This window comes from Onychostruthus taczanowskii, unplaced genomic scaffold, assembly GCF_017590055.1.
Source record: "Onychostruthus taczanowskii isolate IOZ18803 unplaced genomic scaffold, ASM1759005v1 scaffold95, whole genome shotgun sequence".
Lineage (NCBI taxonomy): Eukaryota > Metazoa > Chordata > Aves > Passeriformes > Passeridae > Onychostruthus > Onychostruthus taczanowskii.
Genome location: NW_024507546.1, coordinates 2,153,075 through 2,180,618, shown reverse-complemented (window position 1 = coordinate 2,180,618; position 27,544 = coordinate 2,153,075). Strand labels below are relative to the sequence as shown.

The 27,544-nt window shown below is 38.0% G+C and overlaps 1 protein-coding gene across 1 annotated transcript; it reads right to left on the bottom strand.

Moving 5' to 3' along the window:
- Positions 1–348: 348 nt before the first annotated feature.
- Positions 349–25,462, bottom strand: TXNRD1 (thioredoxin reductase 1). The gene is made up of 14 exons (XM_041426806.1): positions 25,313–25,462; positions 23,050–23,175; positions 19,783–19,855; positions 19,547–19,666; positions 18,601–18,743; positions 18,357–18,472; positions 16,716–16,941; positions 14,557–14,649; positions 12,750–12,826; positions 10,983–11,139; positions 8,819–8,926; positions 7,380–7,475; positions 5,187–5,321; positions 349–2,036 (listed from the first exon to the last, which is right to left on the bottom strand). Exons 2-14 carry the CDS (start codon positions 23,140–23,142, stop codon positions 1,974–1,976), a joined length of 1,500 nt encoding a protein of 499 aa, XP_041282740.1. The 5' UTR covers positions 23,143–23,175; positions 25,313–25,462; the 3' UTR covers positions 349–1,973.
- Between the last annotated feature and the right edge of the window lie 2,082 nt (positions 25,463–27,544).

The following is a 27,544-nucleotide window of genomic DNA, read 5'->3' as shown; positions in this document are numbered from 1 at the left end:
CTATCCATGTGCTTATATATGAGCAGCTACACTGCCCAGCAGCTCAGGAACCTGCACTCCTGGGTTTTCAGAAGTTACATGGATGGCAGCTTGTGCAAATAGTGTAAGATTTGTTTCCTAATTATCTTTTATTTTTAAGCATGTCTTTCTCAAATATTTAACGTGCAAAACAAATGTGCATGAAACAGCCTCAAACCCTGCTTTTAAGAGAAATATCTACCTTCAAAATGCACGAGACAAAGGCAAATCAAGCTGGATTTATCACTGTGCCCTCTTCTGGCCCTTGAAAAACAGTCGCCTTGCTGTCATCTGGTGTCTGCTTGGAAGAGGCATCACAAGGAGCATCTGTTTGTGCAAATCGATTTATTTATTAAACTGGCCAGAAAAATACCATCACAGACCCTTCTAGATACCATACAAAATACATTTAAAAATCCTTCAGTTATGTACGGGTTTGTAAAAATAACTTACAACACGATTTTAGAAATCTCAGTAGAAATATATGAATTTGTTACCAGGTAGGAATTTAGGCATGAGGCATTCTGCCCACAGGGCTGGGGAATTCACCCCTGTTCACACTGCACTATTGAACTCCCAAGAACCATTTAATAAAAGTAATGCAAACCTTTCTGCTAAAAGAGAGGGAAACGGAAAAACAGATCAAAAAAAACCACATTCACCTCCATTACAAAGAGCCACTTTTGCCATTTCTTGACAAGTAAATATGCAGCTTATCCAACATAGGAGAGATATTCAAGAATCTGGTATTTTCATTGAAACCTCTGTTTTAGAAGTATTGTTTTCTTAATTAAATATAAAACATAGCACACATGGAACTAAATAGAACTTTCAGACCCTATCTACACAACAGATTTTTCCCTACTGGTTTTTGGAGTTTGACTGGAGGGTTTGTTTCAATGGGTGCTTGGGGGGGGGGGGGGGGGGGGTGTTGTTTGGTTGTGTAATTTTTTTGATTCTAAGGGCTCACTAATCTTCAGGAAATCTCAATACTTTTGTGTTCAAAGTGGCCAGTTTAGACCTGAAGCAGTGCAGCTTATGACAGCTTACCTGGAAAGAAAGAAATTTACTCAAATTTAATGAAGTTGCACAGAGTTCTTGGAAGGACAATTCATTCAACATTGGAATTCTGTCAGCTCCAAATCAGATTCATTATAATCGCATAAGCTTCAGGAAGAGCTAAGATCATCACATCTGCATTATATGCATGATTTCAGGGAAGAAACACAACAACTTTCTGTATCAAAAATATTTTCTTTTCTCACTGAGAAGAATGTTTTCACAAAAAGCTCTCTAAATAAAAAGTCACAATAGAGTCAGTTTGGAAGGCAACAAATATGTTATTTTAGGGGGTATTAAACTTCTCCCAAGGCTATTTTCTTCCTCATGGTCAAACAAGTAGAAGTTGCCCTCCATAGGCATGTGAGCTGGTAAAGCGTATGCTCACGAGGAGACCTTGCATTTGCTGTGTCATGACCCAGAACACAGGAGCTATTTTACCTGATACAACTACCTGAATTTGGGGGGAATTTTTCTGAGTTGGAAAGTTCTCTGTTCTGGAAAGAGCTAGAAAGGAATGTTCAGGAAAGAAACTAGAGAGGAATAAAGCCAAACCAAAACAGTTGTTTTCCAGCTGTGCTAGCAGTTCTTCCATCACTGCCCACCAGACAATGCAGGCTTCAGGCTATGACTTCATAAAGGCATTTATTAACTGCCCTGCTAATCAGCAGCTCAACAGTCCCATTCCCATTGCATTGCTAATTGCCAGCCAGGCACCACAGGTGATCAACTCCCACAGAGCTCTTCTCCTTAGGATGATGGCATGTCCAGGTTAAGCTCTACACATTTCTGCAGGTGTCCAAGGGTGACTTCTCCCAAAATCTTCTGAATTGCAGGAGTCAGACACTGTGATGAAAGTCAGTCTCTGGCAATAGCAAGGATGGGGGAATTTAACCTCAGCATCCACTCACAGTGGTGTTTTCACCAGAACGCTTAGTCACGGACAGGGTGGTGAATACCTTGAGACAAAGAAGAAAGAAAACTCTCAGTAGGGCTAATTTTTTTTTTCCCCCCGGAAGATTAAATTGGGCATGATGCTCAAAACGGCAGCCACTTCTTAAAGTAAGAAAATAATGAAAATCATACATTTAAAATCCTTGCCTTGAAACAGCACACACACATACAAATGACTTTTGTTCTCTTCAATTAGCTTATGTTCTTTCTTTTACAGTGGAAAAGAAAGAATTAAGGAAGTCACGTGGCTTTATACCACCTCTCGTCTTAATGCTCCTAAGTTTTTACAGTGGGAACAAGCTCAGCAATAATTGACTCCAGTACACCTAATGAATAAGTGTCTTTATGGCTCAAAGAAGACTTCTTTGTTTAGGAAAGTGAAGTTAACTTAAGTGCTGGGCATTTGGAGAAAATTTTGCCTTTGTGCCTTTCTAGACATTATAGAAATGTGGAAGTGATTGCTGATGAAGGCATTATGTCTGAGATCCATGTCCTCTTGACAACAGCTATGGGAACACTGAGTAAAACTGGTTTGAAAAATTCCAGTCTTTACTGCTTTCAAGTCACATTAAAGAAAATAACATATAAATATATATATAATTCCTAAATAATTATTGTAAAATTAACAGATTAAAATTTGGGAAGGAAAATTCTATAAAAGATTGCTTAATACTGGTACTTTACTATGCAAATAATTGCATGGTTTTGCATACATACAATATAGAAAGGAAAAAAGGAAATCAAAACCACTGCTATCTAAGTGCTTCAAAGTTGCAATGATTATCATCAGAGTCATCTCTCAGGAAGAATAAACTTAGCACAGAATAAAGTATATACACATTTCAACTATGCAAATAATACTGAAGTGTCTGAAGATAATGAGGATCAGAAAGACCTATATTTCTTTAAGTAGAAGCTTTGCTGCATTAAGACTGCTAGCAGCTCTTCAGAGAATGACATCAATAAATTATAAACCTCTTTCACTTTCTATAAGCATGAAAAGCATTATACACAAATCAGGAAGACAAATGCATGTCTAATATAAATGGCATAAGAACAGTGACTTATCTAAAACATAGCACATGTCTTGAGAGAGGGGTTTGTAGACTTTATTTCTGATCCACAGCCTGACAACACATGGGAGTCTTCATTTATTGTTATTTCACTTCAAAAGACCAAGACTGAAAAGCACAAAATTTATCTGCTTTCCTCCTGCCCAGACTGCAAGCTCCAGGTGTGGGAGGGGACCACTCTGCTCCCTAGCAAGACACCTGGAGTAATTTGATAATTGTTTGAAACAAGTATTTTTAGATAGAATTTGTTTGTTACTTAAGAGAAGACAAAACCTTAGATCCAATGGCAGAAAAGCCATAATTAGCTACCTGGAAGAATCACCCCAGCTTTCAGAAGACAATTTCTCTTCACCACACTTGATCAATAGTACCCCCCTGAATTTCAGGCAGCACAGTGTGGTTGAGGCTGAGATGTAATTCTCTGCAGGGCTGAGGTCCTACCAGTTCTGTGCTTGCAGTTATTTGCACTTAACCTTGCAAGAAATACCATTCTGAGCTCCTGTTTTCTGCAGAATGAAATGCTGCTGCAAGAAGAGAAGGGAAATCTGGCTCTAATTTGTAGACAGTGAGAATGGGACACTCGGTCTTAAGGTTTTCTTCAAGTGGAATAAAACCATGTTTCACAAGAGACTTAACAATTAATTAGTACTAGTTCCAGTGAAGATGTCAGCACCTGACGCTGTAACACTGGCCCTTTCCTGTTCAAATCAGACTTCATTTTCTTTAACTTTTACAGGGATGTAACAAAAATAACAGTGATATTATCCATCGTTCTATTCATCCAATATGCTCATTCCTAACAAATCCCAGTTTTTAAGCATTTTTCTAATCAAAGAGTGCCATCTTGCACTTTGATTTTTGTTTACTGCTCAGGAGATTAAATTAAGTAAAAGCATAAAAAAAAACCTTTTGAAGACTGTCACTAAAAATGATCACTGTTCCCTGGAGCTTTTAAATAGCGTATTTCTCCTGAGCCAATTTCTTCCTCCCCCACTCAAACAAATATGATTATCTGAAATTACCTCCCTGAATTATGTCTAATCATCATTCTATTCAGTTTCAATTTTAGCAGCTCAGATGTCCAGAATAAATTATGACTCTCATCCTCTCTTCACACTGCATATGCTAATGCTCCACTTGAGTTCACAGGTTTGAATGCTGCCCTCAGAGATCCCCCTCCACAGGCCTCCTGGGAAGATAAAGACCTGCTAACCCTCTTCAAGGGCCTCCAAGAATGCCATTAGATGGTACTACAAAGAACAGAATATATTGTGGATGCTTTGCAGAGGATTCAGATTGCTAGCAGTCCATTAATGGAGCCCTTATTGCATTGCTTTTACTAAATCACCTAGAAAGTAGGAAAGAAGAGAGGTGGATGTCACATTCTGGTGCTCCCTTGTACTGCTTTAGTTCTAACACAACCAGAGACTCTGTATGAAGACTTACACAGGTCATAAACAAGATTTCAGGGATCCTCAGCTAATATAAACTGGTCCCCATTCTACTAAAATCAATCTCTGATTTACATCTGGGAGGAGCTGTTCCACACTTGCTAGAGAAAATTGAGCTCTTCATTAAAGAGGAACAGCAAGATAAAAAGAAGAAATATTTGTGTGGTTTCATGAATTGAAAGCCTATAGGATAAAGAAAAGATCTTCAAGAGAGAGTTTAATAGAAAAATTGTCAGGTAGCTGGTCCCTTTTCCCAGCACTAGTTTGTAATCCTATTTTGGGAACACTAATCTAGCTTTGACAACCACTTCAGCAGAAATAGTATTTGAAGCCTTCATAATCTTGAGTGGGATAAAAATTCTATACTTCCCAGTAGAGAGAGAACCGGATTAAGGGAAGCCATAAACTTTTCACAAATGAACTCAATTTTAAAAAAAGAAGAAAAAAATATCCCAGACTAAGCCTAAGTGTTAGAATTCTAAATATTAAAACCATATAATTTCTTCTCCTTTCCTCCCCCCTACCTTCCTGCAAATTTGGACCTCTTTAATAGAGCTCTATTATTCAGATTTCCAACACCTTACCCCAGAATGCCATGAAGCTGGGCTTAGAGGTGACTTTGTATACAAACCTCTGCACAGACAGGATGAATTCCTACGGTGCTGTCCAGCTGTTCTTTTGTCAACCCACATTTAATAGCAGCTGCAAACCCTTGGGTGACTTCTCCAGCATTTGGACCAAGGACATGGAAACCAATGACTCTCTCCTAAATGCCAAAGACAATCAAATGCAAGAACAATCATGAATTCAATTCTCTTTAGAGAATGTGTAAAGCTTTCTTATTCAGAGTATATAATTTAATCAGCTCACAAAACTTATCACAAATTAATGTAACCACTAAAACGTGAACTAAATCATTAGCACCAACAGATGTGAGGTGGTGTAATTTTGTTCTCTCTCTCCCAAGATTCAGCTAGGAACTCAGGAAATTTTATTCAGGTGAGTTATTCCACTCATGCCAACAGAACACTTGCCTAAGTAAAGGTGAGCACCCTGCATTAAGGTTTTCAGTACGAGGGCCTGTGGTAGGTGGCTACAGGGTCTGTATCTGTTGAAGAATTTTCAGTTTGATGGTTGCTCACAGGAAAGGAGCACAAGCTGAAGTTGTGGCCAACCAGACATGGAAAGAAGTCTATTATAACTGAACTGTCAATGACTCTTGTAGCAGTGTTGGTTTTCAGTGGGAGATAATACACTTAGAGACTGGCAAAAACCCATCCAGTTAGAAGGAAGGTACCATTCACACTTCTCCTCTGCATACTCCTGTTCAATTGCAGAACACATCACACTGCACATACGTCCTCAGAAAACACCCAGCAGAACAAGCTGTACTGACTTGACCTGCTTTTCTTAATGAGAGAAACATGAAAATTTAGCACATGTCACCTGCTGTGAGCTTTAGTGGAATGATGAATTCAGGGAATTCATCAGTTTTTGGTGAGCATAGAAGTAGCCCAGTTGAGTATCAAAAGTTATCTGCTCTTCCTGCTAAATATCACATATATTGGGTATAGTGAATTCTTTTGGTAAGTCTGAGGACTGAGATTTACCACAGAGTTTATTTAAATAAGAAAAGCTACAATTGGGTAATAAGTAAAATAGAATTATCCTAATTTTCCTTTAAAAATATTGACATATGTCATAATAAAACCATAGCAATGAAACCAAGGCAATGACAGTTTTAAATAGTTACTGAACTATTTTTTTTTCCAGGGTAACTTTCAACACTACCCTTAGATGTTTAAACACGTTTCAGCTTTTCAGGAAAAGAAGTGAAAATAAATTAATGAAACACTTTAAATCACCATTAAAACTTTGCATTTTCTTAGTTGACTCTGGATTAGAGCATAGCTAAAGTCTCTAAAATACCTCCCATGCTACTGCAAACTCCTCCAGAAAGAGGAGATGGACAGGTTTGCAAATTTTACAAAGTGTTGACAAGATGCTTAGAAAGACTGCAGGAAGATAAATCTGTATCTAAGAAAGATTAATATAGGTTAAATAAGTTTTGGTTTTTTCTCATAGGACAGATAGCTATGCCACCATCTTAACAGGAATATAGTTTAATAGAATATTACTCTTCATAATAATTTATATTAATAAAATCAACTACATTTTATTGAACAGATGATGATCATTCTGAGATGGCCACACCAATTCTTCTAACCAATTACTAGCTTTGCTTTTGCTCCAGTGGGTACAAATTTCCATGGCCAGGAAATTTGATCCTAGTCCAAGGATAATCCTGGCATTACCACCCTAAACAGGATTTGTGCAGGCAAGATACATTATCCTGTTAGAATAAGCTCAAGAGTTTTATGAACACATGTGAATTTGGAGAGGTTACAAGTTGTGATAGTTTCTGAGAGACCTCAGTTTCAGAGAGAAGAGTCTCCCAGAAAAGGATGTCCAAGTCTGGGGCGGAGAAAATAAACCAATAAAATTTCTAAGCATTTTTACATCCATTGACTTGCTCACTTCTCAAAGTGAATCAACAGTCTTAAAGATCTCTACTTCTTATTTTACATATATGGAAGAAGTACCATATGCAAATATCAATGGCAGAATTTTGTATTTTACTGGGAGTTGGTTTTGTATACACAGAAATATGCATCACTATAAATATTTATAACACTTCAAAAGGTAGGCAAATTTAAATTAATTTTAATTTGTTAGAAACAACCTATTTATAGCTGCTGTATCATCAACAGTTTTAGGATAAACAATTAGATATTGTTTTCCCAGGAAGGAAAGATGCACTTACATTATCTTGAATATTGCAAATTATCTTTGCATAGCATTTGTTGTTATCTCTGGATGGCACAGTCCACTCCAGTGGCCAGAAATGACTATGGTACACCTGGAAATAAAACACAGGTTAAAAAAGAGTTGTAAAATTTCTAAGCAGAGAACATGATCTTCCAAAAGATGCCAGATTATCCTAAATAATGAGCTATGTACACAGCATTTAGAACATCTGAAATCATGATGATACTCTTTTCCGTTAATGAATGCCAAAGACAGAAGTCTCTATAAACCAAATACTAGTGACATCCAATAATTAAAAAAGGAGAAGCCATTAGAATATAACACTTCCAAGACACAGTTCACCATGCTCTTATTAAATTACAAAATCACAAGTGACTCAATAACCATATTGAGGCTTGCAAACACAAAATCCAATAAGGTGACACAATAAAGAGGTCAGAATACACTAAATGAGGACTTAGCCAGAGCACAAATGCTTCTGGGAGTACATTTTAAAAAATAAAATGCTTTGAAAATCAAAAGCCCATTTTCCAGAGTAAAGGGTCCAGTGTTTCATATATAACACCAAGAATTTCACCCAACAACAAAAATTTTGACAAACTTTGCAGGGAGAAAAGAATTTAAGCTTTTGCCCTGTGGTCAGGTTAACAGTATTTTTCACACTCCCATTCTGAGTTGTATTTACTTATTTTCCTCCACAGTTCAAATCAGAAACTGTCAGCTAAGAGTTAAAGTTCTCAACTTCATGCACTACCACTTACCCACTTATTTCTGTAAATAATGCTCCTCAGGTGATATTTGCAGGACATAAAAGTTCAGTTTATTGTGAGATTTCCTCCCCTCATGCTTTTGGTAGTGCGGTCAGTACAGCATTTTGGAAGGACAGCCTCAGGCACTAAGTGCTTATATTTGTCTAATTTCACTCCTGACCAGCAATCCCAGAGAATGAAAAGGGATTACTCACATAAGTATAATTAAGCACATACCTCTTTGTACAGTCAAAGTAAACAGGAAAAATGAGCGTAACATTTGGCTTTATAAAGTAAAAATCACTATGGTAAGGAATTTGCCATGCTGTAGGTACAAAAGCTCCACTTTGGCATTAAAACTAGTGTATAGCTTCCAGCACATACCCAGTTTAAAATTATCCTGAAGTATTTTCAAACACAAAGAAACCCTTTTTCTATTTTTTTTTAAACCAAACATTCCACATTTAAGCCCCCCTTTGCCAAAAATAGAACATATCTTCAATTAGAGTTTGGAATTGAGGATTATTTTTATAACATGTCTAGGAACAGCCAAGGAAGACAAAAAATGTACCTAGTTACCTCCTGTCCTTACATCAGAGCAGAAAATGCTGTTTTAATTTACTCTCAACATTCTTTAAAATTACAAATTGGAAAACTAAAACCCAGATGAAATTAAGGCAGTTACCTCAATGTTTTCCTCCCCAAATTTCTCCACTGCGGTCTCTTCAGAGTACCCACAGGCTCCATACTCCAAAGGAGTAAATACAGTAGTTGGAACATTCACATAGTCACACTGTATGGCATTCAAAACAAAACAAAAACCCACACAACATCAGTAATAAAACCAGCATACAGCAGTCTGAAACACAGCAAGAAAAGCTTGATTATTCACAATTCTGAAAGCTCTTTTGTTTTTTTTTTAAATTGTCTTAAATTAAGGTACAGTTTTGTGTTTGTTCATTCCAGAGGTGTTAATTAGAGCAAGAAAAAAAAAGACAGCTTAAAGCCACTCAAACATTAGTATGCATTGATTAAATGGAAAAGGAAATTCATTGCCCCATTTTAAAAATGTACCAGATCACAGGCCAAACTGGAGATAAAAGTTGCCTGTTCAACCACTTCTACAAAACATACTGTTTTTAGTTGGGGATGCTGCAAGGGCACCACTACCATTCAAGACTCATTTTTTCATCAGCTGTGGCCTAGGTGATGCCAAAGAACCAATAACATGTAGTACAACCATCTGGGTTGTTGTTCTCAGCATCCAGGTCCATCAGCTTAGCTGTTAAACAGCACAGGAACCAAGCCCAAGCCGTGGCACACCACCAGTGACTGGCCTTCAGCTGGTCTCTCAAATGCTGGTCACAGCATTGAGGCTTAAAATCTTATCTGTTCAGCCAGTTTTCAACCCACCTCACTGCCCACTTACCCAGCCTGCAATTCATCCCTTTGTCCATGACAATGTTATGGAGACAGTTCTTTAGACTCAAAATAAACAAACATCCCCTACTCTTCCCATATACACCAAATGAGTAATTCTGCCATAGCAGGCTAGCAGGCTGGTCAGCTCTATTTCATGTCTAGCAATTTTATTTTCTACATATTTCAACTCTAATTAATTTCCTTTGTGACTGGGGGTCAACTAAGGTGCTGACTACTGTTCTTGCCCCACCTGTCCGTAACACCTCATTACATTTCAATCACCTTCTCCAGATTTGTTACCAAGGCAGTATAAGCCGCACTCCCAATTTTTTTAAAGTAGCACTCATTTACTCATTTCTTGGATTCACTGAATAACAATGCTTCCTTTGGCAGCGTAACAATTTTTGCACCTTGACAGACTTATCTGGCATAAAATAGAAATTAAGACATATCCATAGCATTGTAGCAATAAAAAAAATTGGCTTCTGCTACGGTTTGTTAAACCTTGCCTGGCTATTTCAATGACATTATGCACACTGATTCAGGGTTCTGTTACTGCAGTACCTGCCAATGCAAAACAAACAACTCAATCAAGCTCTAAATCTGGCTGATAGTTTAACTTGCTATGAATACAACAGGGTCTGAAAGGGACAAACCTTTATGGTCATTCCATATGGTTATGAAGGTGAGACAAGCACATCAGTGTAACAGTTCTTTAAGGGCACTCTGCACTCTCCTTTCCTTCTGGTTTAAACATAAGGTGTAAACGAGCACCTACGTTACTCCTATTTGAACAACCATAACCTGGCTGAAACCTAGAACTGCACTAGTACAAAACATGAACACTGAATCCATTAATTCATCTACTCAGGTATAAACATGAACTGAGTTATTGGTACGTCTGATCTTCCTTTGTGTCCACATTCAACTACAATTAGGACTGACTGCACATTACACTGAAAACATACAGATGAGAAGTGAAAAAAAATTCATTAAAATAACTCTAAAATTAAGATCACAAACTCCTATTCCACTCTATTTAGGGACCATAGGAAGGTCAGCAAACTGCGTTTGAACTGGTGTTACAGCACTTAACAGGATGGGAAAGATTGCTGACTTTTAGGGAAGGCAGTAGAATTAAAAACCAGTTAAATGATCTCTGTTAATTTCATTATCATTATACTTCGAAAGAAAACTAAACCCTCTCAATAGGAAAAAAAGACACTACTGCTTAATCCACAAGGTATTAATTTCATCCTACACAATTAGCTGAACACATCTGCAGTAATATCTTTGCTGGGGGAAAATTAAAATGATCATCAAAGCTAATACTTAAAATTCTACTGGGTTTTCCACAAGCAAACAGACTTGCACTCTGCACTTAGAAGCAGAGCAGTGATAGTGTTTCGTGGCAACTGGGTCCTTACCTTAGTGGTTGCCCCAGCATAAAGCCTCCGAACTAACAACCTTCCTGCCTGGATTGCCACTGGCGTGAGTTCCAGCTTGTCCTGCAGGATATCTCCAACAGCATAGATATAAGGAACATTTGTCTGCTCCTCATCATTGACAGGAATTTTTCCCGTTCTGCAATTAGAATTAACAAGAAAAAAGATCTAAGTGTTCTGCTGTGAAGGCTGGAGGTGTAAATAACCTTAGCTTTAAGAGAAAGACGTGTATGTGAAGTATGAAGGAAATAATTCGTATTCATAATCTTACAGTCTCGGGCAGAAATATAAAATAGGGCAAATTGGATCAAAACTACAGGAATTCACACACTGCATAAGGAGGTAGCTTCAGAAGCTGCAATTCATCTCCTGAATCACTGAGGTGAAGCATAAACATCTTCTTGAAACACCTCCCACCACCAGCTGAGCTGTGTACTAGCAACTTTCAGGAATGACAGGAAGAGACATTTTCCCACTCCATATGTGGGACAAAACAATTTTTCCACTACTGAAATTTCAGTCCAGTGGATGAAGCTCTTTATAGAAACTTATCCTTCAGGCTCCTACACAGAGACAGATCAAGTTGTTACACACCCTACCTAAGGGAAAGCCAGCAAGCTTTTTAGCTGTAAGTGCACTAAGCTAATGGAAGTTTTTAATTATTAATATTTCCTACTTCATCAATAAATGAGATAGTGCAGTAATCACCACAGGAAACACATGTAACAGGGAAACTTAATCAGACAGATACAGAAACAGTCACACAGTTACTTGAGAAAACAGTAGCAATTCCCATATTAAAAATCCAACTTCCAACTTTGCACTTGTTAAAAAATATACAGTTTATGCTAATAACTTTATAGTTCATTCTATTAAGCTAGTAATAGGTGTCCTGACATCAGAAAGATGTGTACTGTTCTACAAGCCAACATGGGTCTGCCAATTTTGTGTGGACCAAAATTTCCACTTATTTGAAATATCACAATTGCTCCCCTTGACAATATCAGTTACTGCATTCATATATAAAAACTCTGCATTGGTCAAGGTCATGTTCCCTTGTCTTCTCTTCAAAGGGAAGATCTCTGAGGACCCACATGCCTGCAAGATGTTTTAGTTACCAATATTGAAAATGTTACTGACAGCTCCACTCACTGGTACAACAACCTCATTACATTAAACCCAAATTCTCTTCTACAGAAGACACAGATTGTACCCAAGGGCTGCTCAAAGGCAAGAAATAAAACCCTCCAAAACCTAAAACACATCAAGAAGTTCACCTGGGAGTTTAAGGAATGCTACTTGAACCTTATCCTTCAAAATAACATATAGTAGCTTTTACATTAAAATATGAACCAAACTCACTGCTCTAAAAGCCTGTATGAACAAACGGATTTGTGCTCCAAGAGGTGATAAAAGCAAGGGGATGAGAAAAAGAGAGTACAGAAAAAGAACTGACAGATCCTAGAAAACCCTGTAACTGGAAGTAGCTAAGATAGACTTGTAAATCTAGAAAGAATGAAACAGACTTTTCCTCCCAGGAATTAGAAATTGACATTTCAGCAACAAAAAAGCAAATGTAGCAGTACTATGGGAGAAAATGCAGTTATCTGCTAGCTGGTCTCCATCCAAGTGTACAGAAAGAAGAAACAAATTTCTCTTCAAAGCTTTTGGGTGTCTCTGCACCACTACCGTTGTAACAGCACACGACACAAGCTCAGCAGTGAGTGGTGCACAGACACCTGTCCTTACCTTTCATTGATATTCACTCCAACTTTGTCCAAACCAATTTTTCTTGTGCATGGATCTCGTCCAATTGCCAGCAGCACCTGCAAAACAGCAATGCACATGACTGATTTTTAAAAACTCAGAAGTGCATTTTCCTTTGGCTATTACCTTCAATATATACTAGAGATTAGTATCTAAGGCTTGCTCACAGTAAGGTGAATACATTTGTTATCCATTGTACATTCATAATGTACAATGAATACATTGTACATTCTTAAAGACAAGCCATGTTACCACCATGACCTAACAATACCAGGTTTTAATGCTAAGATTAAAAACAGGCAAATAGCTTTCCCTAGAAGAATACCCCAAGAATATTCTAAACCAATCAGTCAGGGACAGATTCTTTATTTCCTTCCAGTTTTACACCAAGGTATTATACAAATCCTTACCAGAGCAAGTGACCTCAAAATGCTCCATAAAGAAAGGGCTCTTTAGGAAAGAAACTCAGATGCTTAAGCAAATAAAAATATCATAAAATAGTATTTTTTAGTCTGAAAATATAATTTACTTATATAGGCTCTCAGCCAACCACTGTCAAAGAATATTATTTTTGAATATTATTTGTTTGATCATTTGTCCAGGCTGAAATCCCATCCTATCAACTCTGCTAACTTAACAAATCATGTTCCAATCTTTGCTATCACAAGGAAAATTGCTACATGCTTTGTAGTCTTGGACAACTGCCCAGATAACTAATAATGTTTTGTTAGAAACAACTAAGAACTGTCCTGAAGGAATCGCAAGATCTCCTTCAAGTCTTACAGATGATCAAACGCACCACATATTTAGAGCTAAAGGTCTTAAAATGCAGCACACACAGCTCACAGCTTCTATAAGGAGTGACAGCATTTCAGTGACAATGTAGCAACAATAAACCAGAAGTTTCATTAATGAAAGGATGGTATTGATTTCCTTGCTAATAAGCTTTCACTGTTATGGACTGGAAAAACCCCAGTATTACAACCCTGTGCAACAGCTCTGCTGCCATTGTTAAACTTTCTCACAGTATTGGCTCACAGATACACTGAGGTGTGTCCTTGTTAGGGGATGACTGATGCACTGTACAGGTAAATGAGGTCACTGGCACACAGTATTTGCAGTCTGGAGTCCCAGGCTGGCAAAGGCCTGCCTTTATGCATTCTGTGTGGTTCCAAATACTCTATTCACAAAATTCTTTTTCTCCTTTCAGCATCAAGGACTACGAAAATGAGTGGAGTGACATGTGATGGAAACAGTCAATCAAACATACAATACCATGCCTGCACACTGCAATTTTACTGTTTTAAGTGTGTAACAAAGTTTCCTGACTTGCCACAGGGTATTAGCTGTGTTTGTGAAGATGTGTCAAGAACAGGTCTTGAGATGACATCACCCATTTGTTTAACTCCTGCACTGACCATTGTTTTGTGCTAACTACAACACGTGCCCTAATTACTATGAAAGATATTATAAATCATGACTAATAATTTATTACAAATATCCCACGGGGAAAAAATCCTGCAACTGATTCCACAGGACCAAGCTCATCTACCCCCCTAAGCTAAGAAACAGGTTTCAAAAGCATGCAAACTGATTTGGCAAGGCAAAATAACCATTGACTTTGGGACTTTATTTCCAGATTACTTACCTCCTGAGTGTGTGCAATTAGCATATTGTAATGACTAAAATAATTTTTAAAAATCTAAAGTGTGGATAAAAACACCTCATAAAATATCAACATTTAATGGAAGGCTATTTCACATTCTTCATGCATATAGAGAGAACTCACAGTATTGTATTCCGCTTCAATTATTTGGTTCCCTGTTGTGGACTTGGCTGTAACTTTCAGTACTCCAGGAGTTCCTTCCTCAACCCGCTCAACCTACAACAATTTGGGGATTGGATGGGGTAAAAAAGAAAAAGTTTCAAATAAAAATATACCAATGTATATTTTTTCCCACCAAATATCATTGAGAGAGTTTTAACCATGATCTAAAATCAGGCACTTACTCTAAAGATTCTTTACATTTCTACTTGCATATTTTAATGTGGTTTTTTTATGTCCCTGTGTTAATTCTTATGACCGAAACAAAATCTCATTTCTGCTGTTAAAAGTGGACACATGGTTTAGTTCTTGTCCAAGCCCATCACATGACCTGGGGACATATGCCCTCATTCCTCTGGGGACAGAGGAAGCAGGTAGGAAGGAAACTCTTACAAGGCCTGGAAACACCATCAGACATTTTCTCTAAGTGCTGCCATCATTCCCTCCACCCATGGGAAGCCAATGTCATAGAAAGCCCTCATCAGTACATTCAACAATTATGTTAAGTGTGCAATACTTAACATAATTCTGGGAAGGTTTAGTGTTCATCCTACAGATGAAAAGGTACTTTTCAACAACACCCTTGTTCCTACTTCATGTTCAATATTTAGAGGCAGAAAGAGCAAAGTTTCTGATGAAGATTTTATTTGTGTCCTTTTTTTTAATTTAGAAAAGCCAACTGTGCCATTCTACCAAACTTAAAGGATCACTGTGCTAAACTGCTTCTATTCAAAGGCAGCATTATTTATAATAATTCATCTTCTACCTTCAAAAGTCCCAACAAAGAGTTTTAATAAGCACAACATGCATAACTTCAAACACAATGTCTGAAAGAGATGAGTAAACTTGCTAAAAATCTACCAAGCAACTTAAGATGAAGGATATTCTCAATCAGAAAAAGGGCCAAATATTTTATTCCCATTGAAATCAAAGACATATAGTGAAGGAACAGGGCAAAATACACAGAAGTGCATTTTGTGACTGTGGTGATGGACTGCTCATCACAGGATGCATCTGGAGGAACCTGCTTGGCATTTAGTTGAAATTATCTGCTTCTAAACACAGTTTCTTTCTTTCTCATTCCCCATTAGAGCTTACAAAAGGCCATGTCTGCAACAAACCCTAGATAATCATCCGTACTTTTTATACAGCATGGGATTTATGCAACAAAAACCTGCATAAAAATTAAGTTCCTGGAAACATCCATTTTGTCTTCTTACAGCAACTCTCATTCTGTGAGAGAGGCTCAGACCCACAGTAGGAACTGGCAAGAGCATTTTTAAAGCAGCTCTTGATACTGCTAAGAATGGAAATTAACAGTCTTCACTGAATTTAATGTTTTAAACCCCAAAGTGTTAAACTTGGCAGCACGCTGGTTTAACACCAAATTGAAATTGCTTAATATGTGATTTGCTACTTCAAAATAAATAAGGACTATTGTTAAAAAATCATAAAGAAAAATACTGTTAGCACCCTCTGAAGTCTTTGATAGGGCAATTTTCCATTAGAAAAGCTCCAGAACTTCTCATCTGGTTTAAATTCAACATGAATTTACCTATATATGTGCCTATACCTGTAAGTAAGTAGCTGCATGAGTACTCTTACTGAATTCAACAAAAACTGAACAAGTATTTAAGGACTCTGCCAAGTAAATGACAGAGATGATACTGCTAAAGCCCATTTATTTTTCTGGATAGTCCATTAATCCTCAGCATATAAACAGAATTTGCTGGCTGAAAATTTGAAAATTGGCAATGAAAAATGGAATTGTTTTAGATGTGCTGGACCCTGATCTTAGAGGAAATTATGTATCTGCTTAATTATGGGCCTGCAAGAAGAACCAGGACAAGCAGGTATAACATTTTCAGTGTAACATATACTAACCTAACTAATTCTGATAAAAAAAATGAAATTCATAATCTCACAAAATTTTCATATTAAGATTAAATTATACCTTTCAATTAATTAAGTTTCATGGAGTTGGTTTAAAACAAAAATGAACCCATTCTATGTCACAGCAGATACTGTAATGAAAGTTCAAATTTTGTATTAATTAAAATAATTGACATCTTAAAACATTATGATAGGCACATCCCAATCAATTGTCGTCACTTTGAACCTACCTTGATTGGCACAAACTCCCTAATGAACTTGACTCCATGTTCTTTCATATATTCTCCAATTCTGTTTGCCATGTCCTGGTCAAATCCTCTTAAGAGAATGGATCTCACCATTACAGTGACATCTAATCCGAGGCCTGCAAGAAATCCTGCACACTCCAAGGCGACATAGGAAGCTCCAACCACCAGGGTTCTCCCTGGACAGTAAGGCAGAGAGAAAATGTCATCACTGAGGAAAAAAAAAAAAAAAAAAGAGGGAAAAGAGAAATTAGAGGCAGTCAGTCAGAAAAATGTATTGTGCTTGATATTTATCTTTTTTTTTCTTTTTTTTTTTTTCTGTAAGAATAAAACTTTATTCCTTTTCCTGTTCACAAAAAAACACCCTGCTTAATTTTTTGGAAGTTCATTTGGAATACAAAATCAGAGTGTAACAGATGAAAAAGTTATATTTAGGAGTACACATACAAAAAAAAGGAATATGAAAATTCTGAATCATCACAAAAACATGGAGAGTTTTTCTAAAAGAAATTTAGGACAAATTGTTGAAAAAGGTAGGTGTTGATTTCCCCTCTGAATCTTGCTTTAAATATTTTGCTGCAAATTTTAGCTCCTGAGATCTAAAAGTGGAAGGGGAAGCTTTAAGATAAAATACCACCATCACTTTGAAGACTTATCCCTTTGCTAAAGCATTATACACAGTGCCAGATATACACAGACAACAAACCACAGTAACAGGCGAAGACAGAAGTATGAAATTATGGAAAACATGCTCCTTTGCCTGCTTTTCTTGTCTTTCAACTGCTTCATCAAGCTACATCAGTTCTTCCATACTTTGGACCTAGGCTATAAAACTAGGGATTCTCCACAGAGCCAGGACTCATGGAGGCACCACATTTACTCAGCAGACACTTAGAGTCTGGCAATACAGTTCTGTGTGTATATTTGACTCAAAAATAAGTGCCCCTTTTCTCAGGGTGATGCAATAAAACATGATTGTGCAATTAAAGGCTGTAGCATAGCTCCTGTACCCCAAGGATCTCAGTGAAGATTACACAGCGTCAATCTGATAGTCTAACTCTGGGATTTCTGACTCCTCCATCTTGACGCTACTTTAAAGCACCATTTCACTGGCTGTATTATCTGTCACCTTTAATTTCATTACTACTTATTAAAAGGGAAACACACCACATGGTGTTTTGGTTTCAGAGGAATTGTGCCAATTATTTGTTTCATTGCTATAAGTTTCCCAGTCTGTAATTCCAACCTCTGTTTCCACAGCAAGTAATTTAAAAGTTACTCTGGTGTGAAAACACATTTTATCTTCATATAACAATTTTGCTGTGCAGTAGCAATTAACCAGACACTCAAAACCAGTTTTTTCAAATGTTGAATTACCTTCACTCCACATGCTTTACCTTCACTGAAATGTTGAATTTCCTTCACTGGGAAAAAAATTGTGCTGAGTTTCAAGACTGCCCCAATGCATGAAGACGGACTCCTACCTACTTCATAACATCAGCAGCTACGCTATTTCCACTATCCCTAATATCTAAGTACAGAGTTTTCTTTCAAGCAGACCGTGTTCCTCAGTATGGGGAAGCAATTACACACAAGGAATGACTTTGTATTCCTCTCTGGTTTTACCTGCTAATGCAATATTCCTTGTCTCCAGGTATACCGAGGTAGCGTGGCCGTTCACCAGTGGCAATGATAAATCTCTCAGCTGTGTACAGCTTCTCAACTCCCTTTTTGTTTGTTGCCTGCATACAAAGTATTAGTGCCAAGTGAGTGTTTTACAGTCCCACCACAGGAAAAATTATTCTATTTGAAAAGCATCTCTATTCAGAGAGCACTACAGGAAGACACAGCAAACATGGCTATGAAGTACCTTAATTGTGTGTGGCCCGACAAATTCTCCATATGCATTCTCATATGTAACCTTCTTGTCTCTCAGCGCAACCCGATAGCTCCAGTTCAGTGAACCAATGTAATTCTGAACAGATTCTGTCATGGTCATCCAGTTGTGTTTGACTGTCAGCAACAAAAGAGGAAGGTTCATCTTTTAGTCTGAGTTTTTCTTTTTCCACAGCAAAACTGTAATTCTCAAAGAGAATATTTTCATGACCCAGTCTTACAGAGTTTGTCTTACTCCTGTTTTATTTCAGGGTAAAGCTACTGAAATTCAAAGAATTACACCAGCACAGATAACATTAGAGGTCACAGTGCAATAGGTATGACTTAAAACATTGAAAATTAAGACTTACTGAATTATTGACAGTTTTATATTGACAGATATATATTGACAGCTGTGAGTAGGAGACATTGCTCAACAAATGAAGACAATGCATGTCTGAGAGATGCCTCCGCATGCTTCCGAATACAGGATTGCAGCCTAAATAAATCATAATCCTATAACCATGCACATCAGAGATAATAAAAAGTAAAATCTGTCTTCTTACACAGTAGTGATAGACACTTAGGGAAGGAAATCCTTGCTTCTAACTATAAGAAGTTTCTGTCAGTCAGCATTCTGGTGTGCTCCCTTAGATGTTGTGGTACATTCAGAAATGGAACAGTACCTTATTGCTTTTGTTCACAGAACAGTCTCATCAATTACTAACATGATCAGGAGCTATTAACAAACAGATAAAACATGGAGGCAATAAGCCCCACGGCTTTAGACTTGAAAAGCACTACAGTTTATGTGTAAGCTCTCCAAAGTTGTCTCACATTGTCAAAGCCAGCACATGCTGCAGTGCAACAAGGATCTGATTATGAAGCACCTCAGGATTTTCAGTGCAAATGACAAAACTGGAAAAAGTGTTCTTCTTTACCTTCTTCTGTAAATTGCCACCCAAATTTGCGTGAATCTTGCAAGGCTTGTCCCAGTAAAGCTGCCTGGTGCATCAGTTTTTTAGGTATACAGCCCACATTTACACATGTTCCTCCAAGACCTGAGAGAAAGGAACAAAATATGGTTTTCATATCAGTGTAGCAGATTTCAAACATGAAAATCAGAGTCTCTGAGCAAAGTTCCTTTATAACAGGGTTACAATGAAGAGAAATTTACCCCACGAGCTTCCCTGAGGTGTAGGCACGACAAAGTCCAGCACCATCACTTTCTTTTCATATTTGGCAGCCTCCTGCAAAACAAATTAAATAAGACACATATCTAAAGATTAGAGGTTAAATTTGGAGCAGACAGTAACATCATGCATTGCTGAAAAGCTTTGTGACTTTTAATTAAGTAAGAGTGAATGATTTGCAAGGCAACAGACAGTCACTAATCTTCTGAATTCACCTGTGCATTCAGTATGAAAAAGAAGATGAAAGGCAAAAAAAGGTATTAATCCTACTACAAAACAGCATGGCACCAACTGATACACAGGAGACTCTGTGAGTCCAACCTCCTCTTCACTCCTCCATCCTGTCATTTTGTTCAGACTATTTCCCAACATACCCATTTACTTTTAACATACTTAAATTCCTAATTAATCCAGTTTTCCCTTCAAAGATGGTTTCTCCAGCATTTGCTTGAAGACACATCAGAAAATGACACAAGCAGTTACATGGCCAAGCATGACAACCTTAATGACTCCATGATCCTATATTTCCCCTAAGAAGTTTCACTAGCAAATCTACAATTAATGCCTGTAAATGATCATGAGAACTATATATTAATTTCATTGCTCCCTTTGTGTTTAAGAAAAAGGCAAAAACTGACAGCAGTAAACTGCTACCATGGAAAAGCACTTAGGTAAGCACTAGGTAGCTGAGAAACAACAATGATTCCTCCCATGAGATGAAGCAAAATAATTTTGCTACTTGGAGTAACCACAACTATGCTGGCACCATATGATGAATTCTTAGACATGCGAGCAGTAACAACTGTATGAACAGGATATTACTCTAAGGCCTTGGGTTTGGTTTGGGAGGAGCTGGACAGCCTTCAGCATTCTGTTACCAGTAATACTTGTTAATCCAAATACTTGACAATCAGAATTTCAATTTTAAATGTATCTTACTACATGCAAAATGCAAATCACAACTTCAAATAACACAGGCTATGGACACCTTTGGAAAATATTGCTGTACTGGATTTCCTCTTCCAATAAAGATCTAGTCTGGCCAAGAAGCTAATTCCTATCCATTAGCAGCACCTCTGTGAAAGTTCCTCAGAGAGGCACTTAGGGACTGAGACGGGTCATTAAAGCTCCTTTATGATGATAACTCTTAAGCACTGCTCCAAAGAGCCTTAACCAAGGTTAACTAAGCAGAATGCACAGATTCCCAAGCTTCCCCAGCTACATGCTCACATAACACAGCACAGCATCGCCACCTTGGCAGAGATCATACACAGGTATAACCACCTCTGAGTGGGCTGAGTCATCTGCCCACAGCCACAAACCTGCCCTGTAGGCTCTCAAACCTTTCAGGGCTCAGCGCAGTGCTGCAGGAACACAACAAGGCTGCTCAGGGAGCTGCTCTGTGTGAGCTGAGAGCAGGGGCCTGGCACCATTCTGAGTCTGTAGCTGAGCTGTACCCAGTCAGCCTGGCAGTGTTTGCACTCCCTATGGAGAATGGCCTCCAAAGGAACAAGCTCCGGGCACAACGTAAAGAGGAAGATGTGCACACAAAGGTGCAGGCTTCAGAGTGAAAAGCACGCATCTAACCAGTCTAGGTAAAGTGCTGCAAACCTGAGTGCAGATACCTGCAACTTTGTATGAAAGCTGTGCAGCTGGGGATTTTTCTGTTTTGGTTTGGTTTTTTTAAAGCACTGTCAGTTAATTCTTTAAAAAAAATTGAACAGTCTAAGTAAGAGTCAGAAGTTTAAGTGTGTAAAACAGTTTCACTTCAACTACATTAAACAGATTTGAAATACACACATTACTACTGATAGGGATATTGACTTTATTGATCTACCATCTTCTGTTCTACTTAACAATCAGTTGAGAACACTGAGAATCAATATACTTCACACACTGAGTTGAAGGAATTAGGCAGTTTATCTTCCTACTGCACACTTTTTCTATTCTACAACTGAAAAATGATGCAATAAACATCACTGTGTCAGTTAGTCTCCTTATAGAAATTTCAGCAGCTGGCTTCTTATTACTGCAAACTCTTTTTGCATTACTGCAAACTCTATTTTACTCTTGTTACTCTCTCCTGACCCAGAACATCTCCATCCTCTGAAAACCAGTATTTGCTTCTCTTTGTTCTCAGAACTTTCATAGATCTTTCCTTCATTCCTCAATCCTGTACCATGACAACAGTGCCCCTACCGATAGGAAAGCAGTAAACTACCAAAATAGATGGATCTACAATCCCTCACTCAGCCCTGCACATTTCCCTTATAACAGAAGTACTTCTAAGGGACCAGGGTTCACTGTGAATCCAACACTATTCTAAAATATTTTCTCCTTATTTTTTTTCACTGTGCAATGACCTCCTCCACTTCTCGAGAACAAAAGAAATGCTCCCAAATGGAGGAAAAATCCAGCTCCAGGTCTTGAACAACAAAATAGTTTTATTCACAGGAATGCTCAATTCACTTCTAAATAGCTAATCCTACCACAGACAGAAGAGACACAATGTGCCTGACTACTGATGTAAGGAGAGCTACTAACTTACACTAAAATTCTTCAAGTTTAAAATATTTGGGATTATAACAGTTCTAATAGCTGGTATATTTTGTACCACTGTGAATTCTTTTATTTAATTCTAGATATGCTTCTAATAGCAATATCCTAACAAAATCCCATAATTCATCTGACTACAGGCAGGAAACACCAGACCCTAAAAAGGAAGGGTGAGACCATAGCTTAAGTATAGGCAAAATCTCCATATATGCAACTATGTAAGCTCAAAAATCACAGAGTATCCCTCATTGCCAATAATTAAAACAAGATACACATTTATGTCTGAAAAGATAGTACTTCTATACAAAAGTAGATACCTCCTGATGTTCATTTTGAATAGAACCTTTTCATTGTTGAGTTTAAATTAAACTACTAATAAACACTATTAAGATATCTACCTGCTGTTTTCCAGCAGCATCATCTCCCATAAATGGGGACCAAGTTTTATTCTAGTAAGGAGTCTTAGGGAATATTAAGGAGTATACCATGTTTTCCTTCTTCAGAACATAAAGAAAAGAATATTGAATAATTGGCACTAACCAAAACAGTGAAAAAGTGAAATAGTGAAAGAAATTTCACCAATCAGACAAAAGTGTTATGCCCCTACAGTGTTAAAGATACCAAATCCAAGACACTGGGGATGTCACCCACCTACTTACAAGCAAAGTAATAAGTGTGTGTTTTCCCTCTCATACCTTGGCAGCTGCCAGACCTCCTGAGCCTCCACCAATGACAATGAGATCATAGTCATAGGAATCTGGCACTGGCGTAAGCCCATTCACTTCCATTGTTTTCTGAGGATTTTCTTCTTCCTTATGCACCTGAACAGAGAAAACAAAAGTATTAGGGAATATTGAAACATTACCTACAATGTTCATAAATTAGTATTTTCAGTAGAAATATTGTGATAAGGGAACATAATTGCATCTGAATTTTCTGAGCTCTGCTTTTCATGCGCTTTTAAGTTCATCTTCCTAATCCATCTATGAATAGCTCTGTACTTGTCAGATACTGAACTATAAATTTTCTTGTTCATGGAGCACTGGGCTTCCTTGCAGAGCTGTTTCCCACAACAATGCTACCCTAGAGCCTCCTCATACTGTACTCCAGGATGAGATACGTAACCGCTGACACAAGCATTCCATTAATTTATTTTATTCTTTTCATCTGCCCTGGACTTTCCTAATTAGTGTTTTTCCCCTCCTCCTGCATATGTTTGTAGGCAAATACAACAATCCTATGCAACGCTGTACTAATCCCCATTAATTACCAGCCTTACTAACAGAATGAACAGAACTGAATGAAGAAAACCATGTCTGAAATCTGTGATTTTGTAATATGCCAGTGTTTATCATCTCTCTGATTTAGCACAACTTTGGCATTAAATGGATCAAATGTACCACTACTGTTTCACAGAAGATTTTTTTTTTTAAATCACAGCTACTACAACAGAAAAACTATCCAATAGTCCTAAAACGCATTTTGGCAGCTTATGCCACAAAGAACATGGCACTGTCTTCATATATACTTTCTAAAATGAGCCCTCATACTCCAATTTATTAGGGCTTCAGACCTTCGAGCCTTTGGAGTTGTGGCAAAATTCTTAATGCCTCTCAAATGGCAGGACAAGATCTGGAGTGAAGAAAAATCAGATTCCTTAGCTGATGTAAATCAGTGAGCATCAACTAAAGTAATGAAAAAACTTTTAAGACCCAGCCTATCAATTAAGAAACCCATACTTTGCCACTTTACATATATGTGTCTCTGTCTGCCTAGCTTGATAGGACTTGATTCGGTACTACTGGAATAGTTGTGGCAAATCAAAGGAAAGAGAAGAGCCCAAAAAGTTTCCCTTGTCTTTTCATCCTAATTTTGTTTTGCATTAAACAGCCCTTTGTACTCAACCCATTCTACTGTTGCCTTCCTCTGAGGTTATTCCCTCTCCGTCGCCTTCCTCTGAGGTTTGATTAGTCCCTGTCTGTAACTATGTCTACTCTACTGACTGCTGCCAGTGCAGCCATCCCACTGACAAAAATCCCCTCTTGTTCAGAGAATTACACAGCAATATCAGGAGAAATTCAGGCTGTACATCTGCCTGCACAAAGTTAGATTGTAGTAGTGTTTCATAATCCCAGGCAGCATGTTAACAGTAGAAACAAAACCTCTAAAACACCTGAGGCCACTGTGAAGACATCCAAAAATACCTCATTCTCCTTCCTCTTCTCCTCCTGCTCCACCACCCCAACACACACCCCTGCCACTGAATCTACTTTGTGCTTGGTTCCCTTTTTTCTGCTTTTTTAACACTGCCATTAGCCAGGATCAAAGAGCAGAGGGGCACATATCGTACTGTGATATGCAGCTTCACTTCATTTGTATTTAGAGATATAAAATCAGAGAAGGGGTGCCTTTTCAAAGCACACCTTCCTGCTAGCTTAGTGGAAACAGGACGGTGTGAAGCATAAGGGGAGACTAACTCCTCCACAGCCATCAGACCCAGCTACCAAGAATGGTATCTTTATGATGCACAGAAGGAAACCACACCAACTACTCATTTGCTTAGATCACTACTTTTATCATGCTACTTTTTTTTCCTCTTTTTAAAAATGCTTTGTTTTCACATGGATTATGAAGCTTCAGTTTTTATTTCCTACTGTTTGGTTCATTTCTCATTAATTCTTCATAATAGCTCTTTATGATAACATATTAAAAGCTTAAATTAGACAAAGTAGATTACAAGCTTCTTCTCTTCCTCCCGAACCCTGCTCCAGAGCAGCCAGGCTCTTGACAAGCTCCACATCCCATTTACAGAGGAAACTTCTTCATGACCATGATCCCATCCTGAGAACAGACCTCTACTCTTCACCCAAGGACTACAAATTTTACAATAAATTCTATACTCTGATTATTTTTCAATGTCAAAACTAAATTACAGACTTTGAAATGTACTCCCCCTACCTTTAAAGTTCTCTCATGATCTTCTGTTTGCTTCTCCCGTGCAGAAACAACTGGCTGGGAAGTTGCTGCTGCTGCTTCACGCTGCCCTTCTCTCAGCTTTGGGGCTCCCCCTGTGAAATCAAGGATAAAATAACGTAGTGTCTGGAGAGATGTCCTTTATGAGGGCTGTGCTCCTCCCGAGAAATTATCTGGGGGAGTGGCCTGGCAGCTTCATCACTTCCTCATCTGTGGCATGTCTGTCCCAGGGGATAGTTTCCTAAGGTGACTCGTGACTCATTTGCAACGTTAGGATGACTTGCGATATTTTCCTTCTGAATAAAATCCCACACAAGAGTTGGCTGAGATTTCAGTACTTTTGGCCAATCTAACAATATGATTGGATCAAAGCAAGGAAATTATATTTCCTGTGGCTAAGCCTGAGACTTCAGCCTTGAAAGAACATGATGATTTTTATCTTTCTTGCCCAGAAAGTGACACATAAAGTCTTGTACTTTTTAAACTTAATTAAAAGTTGTTAGTTTTCTCCTGCAATTAGTTGCTTGGAAACTGCTTTCAGTTCAATATATTGTTAAAAAGGCTGGGAAAGATCAGTGTTCCCACTGGTCATAACTGATCTTATACATAAATATATATATATATATATACACACACACACATATATATATATATACCCAATAAAAAAGTTCTAGAATATTAGTGCAAAGAATAAAAACCATATTTACACACTGTGAAACTTTATTTGATGTGGCATTGAAAAAGAAAAAAGTGGAAAATCTAGTAGCTGATTGGAATGCATTATCAGCTCTCCCTTCCTCCACACAACCCTGAATTACATTATGCTTAATTTCCAACAAATGGGTCAGTACGCAGTTGTTTGTACTTAATCACATACATACTTTGCACTGCAGAACCAGCATTAATTAGCAAACCCTGACACTTGCCCAATACTTAGAGAAACAGCCCTACTGAATGCTATGTATACATTCCTTGGGCACTGAGCCCATAAACCTGAAAAGCATTCACATACACACAAATGAAAAAAGGCAGCCATTGAAAACTGGTCTGTAATCTTGTAATTTCTGACTTCTTCTCTGAAGCTTGTTGCTAAAATTCCTTTATCTCACAAAGGTATTGGGAAGAGTACTTTGGTGATGTTGGTAAAGGGGTTTAAAAGATCAGAACTCTTAACAGTAATATTATATTCTAGTTTGGGAACACACATGTCAAAAAAGAAAAGCAAGAACACAGATTTTGAACAGCCTTCACAAAGGATAAATTTTTGCTTCACTATATTATATTAAAGCTACAGTCCTGTGCGTACCTGAAGCAACTGAAAGAATATTTTATTCCTGCCAGTTTGAACAATCTCAGGAATGTTCACCTAAAACTGTAGCTTCAGTGAGATAAAATCTAGACATTAGCCAACAGAGGTACCTGTATAAATATCTCTACTTATTTTCATGTAGATCTGTGCCAGAGGTACCAAGTTTTAGCAATAGCTCCAAAACCCAAAGGCAACCATGGCCCCTGGCAAAGACTTGAAAGAGTTTGTATGTTGGGTGGCTCTGCTTCTGGGGGCCTCTCCCTTGTTGGTTTGGGCAACCTGCCACAGGAAGCATGACAAAGCAGAAAGTGTTCTGTGTGTCACCAGCTTGCTCTCCATAAAATTCCATCTGTTAACAGCAGTTGTGATAACCCAAAGTCCTGGTGAATAATTGATACTTTCCAAAAACGAGTCAGCAGACACCTTTATTCAGAGTGAGACTGTTAAAGAGAACCCGAACCACGGATCTGCTTTGAATAACCCTCCGAGATGTGGGGGTGAGGATGACTCTGCCTGGTATGTATCAGCGTTATTCAGCAAGGAAGCCCAGGGAGGCTCTTGCCCTGCATTACCACCAACTTTTGGTTCTGTAAATCCCAGTCCAGGAGGTGGCAGCTGCTGAAGTGGCACCTTCCCTATGACCTGCCAAGTGTTCCTTGATATGGGGTGAATCAATATAATCAACCAATACTAAAAAAAATAGTACAAGTCTATTCTCTTTCACCACACTTTTTTTCCTTCTTGGTGTCTGCATACTTGGCACCAGTTCTGGCAGACTTCAGACCCGTACATGAGCTAAATCAACTCATTGACCTAGGAGAAAACTAACCCAGGAGAAGAAAAGTTGTGGACAGTTTCCCACCAGTCTAACAAGCTCAACCAGCCCAAGGAACAATCCTGTGATCACC